General features: G+C 36.3%; 1 protein-coding gene across 1 annotated transcript; it reads right to left on the bottom strand.

Annotated features, from left to right (window-relative positions):
• Window positions 1-1,001: 1,001 nt before the first annotated feature.
• LOC122643942 (salutaridine reductase-like) lies at window positions 1,002-3,697 on the bottom strand. The gene is made up of 5 exons (XM_043837518.1): window positions 3,620-3,697; window positions 3,286-3,529; window positions 3,115-3,189; window positions 2,497-2,676; window positions 1,002-1,565 (listed from the first exon to the last, which is right to left on the bottom strand). The coding sequence occupies exons 1-5, from the start codon at window positions 3,652-3,654 to the stop codon at window positions 1,194-1,196; spliced, it is 906 nt and encodes a 301-aa protein (XP_043693453.1). The 5' UTR covers window positions 3,655-3,697; the 3' UTR covers window positions 1,002-1,193.
• Window positions 3,698-4,312: the final 615 nt, after the last annotated feature.

Genomic DNA, 4,312 nt, shown 5'->3' with positions numbered 1-4,312 from the left:
TCCACCTGTACCTCTTGCATGAGTTCCAACAGTAGCTCTATCTGTTTCAACATTCCCCACATGTCTGCATTGATTCTCAATCATTCATCCCTACATCACAAACATGGACAAAGTATCAAGATAAGATCCAGAAATCTGAGCTAGTACTACATCCTGTTTTTGAGTTCAAGGATTATTCTCATCAATGGGTGAAGCAGGTCTGGAGTTTTGTCTCATTTGTTAGAATATTATCAATATATATATATGTCAGTGTTTTCTGGACTTCTGAGGTATAGAATGGATGTTCATTTGCTCTAGTGCTTTTTCATGGTGAACAGTTACAATAAGCAGAAAACTTCTTTAGAATAATAAACATTGAAATTGGTGGACGAAATATAATGTTATTGAAGCATGCCATAGGTACATAGTTAGGCAGGACAAGAAAAAAAAAAGAGATTCTTATCTGAAAAAGATAGGGCTCTGCAAAACTGAACATAGAGCATCGCTGGGTTTGTAAGTATGATAATAGTATATCCTGCATAGAAAATGAAGAGAAGACCCTACTATATATACTAAGAAACAGCTTTCTAGTAGAATATGCAATTATTTTACTTTAATTTTATGTTTTCTATAACTATTTATATAATAAAACATCTCCTGGTTCAAAACGGTTGCATTAATGCCAACCATGCCTATGATTTTGCAGCTGAAGGGGTTTGATACCTCTTGGTGGCAGAGTTTTAAGGGCTCTGTTGTTGCTACAGTTAAATGGCTAATTTTGTCCTTGTGACCTTTTCCTTCAAATGCTTTTATCAGTCATTGAAAGTTGAGATTAAGAAGTGTTGTCTGACCTTAAATCTCGAATTGAAGTTAGACTAAACTCATATCATGTTTTTTCAGTTCTTCAATTGAAGGTAATGGAAAGCAACGTCTGTTTGAATAAATAAAGACTAACCTTTGGGAACCAATCTAACCAAGAAAGCTAAGAATTTAATAACAGTACCAAATAAAAAATTATTTGATTCAGTACCAATTGTAACACTTTATTTCATCATTAGAGAGATACTTAATACATAGGAGCAAAGAACTATTTATGAATGGAAACAAGGTAGTTCTAGCTTTATTCTCAGACAATCTAGAACAGCATTCAACCAAAAGAAGATGATCTTCATCCCCAACCCCCAACCAGGAAAAACAATAATCCGGAACAATATTCAATCAAAAAAGGAAGTCACTTCCTTCTGGAAAAAGAATAGCCCAGAAGGACCATCATCAGGCAACAAAGCCAACTTTACAGGACCTGCTGCACCTTCTTCAACAGTAAATTTCCCTGTGTTGTAGTTTAAGTCAGTTTTGACGTAACCTGGGCAGACACAATTTATTCGGAATTTGGGAAACTTTTTTGATACAATCCTTGTGTAGGCATTCAAAGCTGCTTTGGACATTTTATAGGCAGAATAGTCTTGAGTCTCCATTAAACCCTCCTTGAAATCCTTCAGAAACTTGTTCAGTGCCTCATCCACTCTCTCTTCTGTGAGGCCATCAATATCACTTAGCACTTCCTTGGCCCAGGTGTGTGAGATTTTCTACAACAACAGATTTAAAAAAATTATAGTAAATTAAAATAAATGGTCATAGTATCCTACCAACTCATATAATTGGGTTTTTTTTGTTTTTGCTTTTCCTTTTTTTTAAAGGGAAGAAAGATAGTGCTTAAGTGGTAGAAGAGAATTGTGTAGCCAACCCAAAATAATTGAGATAGTAGTTTATTGAGCAGAGCTGAGTTTAGCATGCTAGACTGCAAGGGGTTCCCACTCAAATTCTTTGCAAGAGAAAATGGTCTTAATTTCAAGTAGTAGAATTGGATCAGTCGGCGCCAATGTTTGTCCAGATTTATGTAAAAAACTATTAATCGATATTAGACAATCCAATGTGAAGATTATCACTAATTAATAGTAAGTCAAGGTTTCAAGCTCATGGTTTCAATGAAGACTTCAATCCCGCAAAAGATTGGAAGTGGGGAACCCAAATCATGGAATGGGTTGCAGACCGAGATTCAGTGGGCGGCATAAGATCTACATACTTTACCAAACAATCAAATTGCCATCTTTTCATTCTGTTTGAAGCAAAAGATCTATACAAGGACCATTGAAAAACAAGGGAAAGTACCCATATATGTCAAGCATATCGTTGAAATAAGCCACTCAATTTGACATACTGTCCCTTTACTTCTTTTGAGAACTTCCTATCTATCCAATATTATAAAATGAGCAAAGGTCATTTCATCAATTGACTAACAAAAACTATTTACACTAAACTTGCAATTTAAAGAAAGTGAAATTCCAATAATTGAGGGCAAATGAAGGTTTTCCTTTCTTCCTTAGTTTGATCCCAAGGAAGAGCTTGTTTAATCCATAGAACCAAAATATGTGTTTCACCAATTCTCTAACCCAGATGAAGCAAGTTCTAAGGTGTACCTACCAATATCTTTACAAGATCAGGTTTGTTTATCAGTACCTGTAGCTTCCCTCCAGAGGAAGAAACGATTACAATTCTCGGCGAATCAGATAGCTGAAGGATTGGAAGAAGTGCTTCAGTGACTCTTTTGGTGCCATAGTAGTTCGCTTGTAGACATTCTTCAGCCGTCTCATAAGTTTGCCTTGCCAGTTGTCTAAATTTAGCCATCTTCACTTCTTGCTGCATGAGTTGAAGCATTTCTTCAGCACAAGTTTTAATCCTTACCTATAAGGATTGAGTAGGTTTATTCCTCCTCCTTTTTCTTTTTTTTTTAACGAAATAGAATTTCATTAAAGGGAGAAAGAAGAGGTCAAGACCCCAAGAATACAAACACATTTCCTGGAGAGAACAAATCCAATCAGTTTGATTATAGCACAAAATTTTCTCAACAAATCCCCCAATGCTGAGCAGGTTATTCATCTAACTAGCTAATAAACTATTATGCCCTTAAGAATTCCAAAAGGCAATGTTCTACAGGACCATTCAACCGGGTGATTGGATTGGGGTCAAACCAAACTGTTCTTTAGGGCTCTTGTGAGGAACTATAGAATAGAAAGCACAGAATGTAAAGCTTGCAACTACAAATGTGAACTACAAAGGAGAGAATCAGAGACTTACAGAACCATCCACTGCCATTAGGGCTCCGTAGGCATCATCATCTAATTTGATTCCTAAGATAGCTGCATTGTTCACCTAGAATAAATTTGAGCTTAAATCATTCAAGGCAACTAGATTCTGACGAAATTCTCTGTAATGATACAAAATAAAAATATGGAATTCCAAAGTTACCAATATATCAAGCTTTCCAAATTGGGTTTTGATGAAAAGAGCAAGGGAAGAAATACTAGCAGGATCCTTCACATCCAGCTGATGAAAAACCACATCAGAGAGTCCAGACCCTTTGAGCTTCTCAACCGCTTCAACACCCCTTTTCTCATCTCTGGCTGTCAAAACCACTCTTACGCCATTGGAGGCTAACTGGCGACATATCTCCAATCCAAGCCCTTTATTGGCTCCTGTAACAACAGCCAATCTGCAGTACAACACTTGTTTAGAATAACTGGTGCCAACCTTAAAATGGGTCTGGTTAGAAATCCATTAAAAAAGGAGCTGAATCAGTTACCTCTTTGATGCAGAATTTGTGTTGGTGTCTGTCATGTTGGATGATGAGAAGTAATGCAATGGAGCAAACCAAAGTCTGTGCAAATCGTTATTCTAAGTGTTCACTGCACCGATATGCTTAGACTTAAGAACCTATTTATAGAAAGGGTAATGCCAAAGTATTCCCTCACGCTATGCTTGGAAGCAGGTTTGAGCTTCTTCTTCCTTTCTAAAACTAATATGAAAGTCTTACTATATGTTTTGTCTCCATATAAAAATGTTCTACAAAAAGATGAGGAAAGCGTACATATTTTAAGCTTTTAAGCCTCGAGAGTCGAGAGTGGGAACTGGTAAGTGGGAAATTTGTGCTTGCTTTCGAGTGCCCTTCCGTCATTGTTGAGAAACCAATTAGTAAGTCGTAGCAAAACAGGAATTCCCAATTTCAATAATGGGACAATTTCCTAGATTTACAAGAAAAATAGTATAAAACAAAATCAATCTTACTTGTTTTATAATTTATTTTCTTATCTAAGTAGATCTAGGCAATTTTTTTTTTAATAATTAAACAGTAAGGAAAAACGCTGATTGGTTGGACACTCAAACACAGTAGGCCAATAGGATAAGAATTTCCCGCTCAGCCACTTCTGAAATAATAAATCTCATCCGTATTGATACACTCCTCTGTGTACTTTCATTGGATCCACGTTGGTGCAGG

This window comes from Telopea speciosissima, chromosome 10 (assembly GCF_018873765.1).
Source record: "Telopea speciosissima isolate NSW1024214 ecotype Mountain lineage chromosome 10, Tspe_v1, whole genome shotgun sequence".
Classification (NCBI taxonomy): domain Eukaryota; kingdom Viridiplantae; phylum Streptophyta; class Magnoliopsida; order Proteales; family Proteaceae; genus Telopea; species Telopea speciosissima.
The sequence above is the reverse complement of the archived record's forward strand: the minus strand, read 5'-3'. Positions and strand labels throughout refer to the sequence as shown.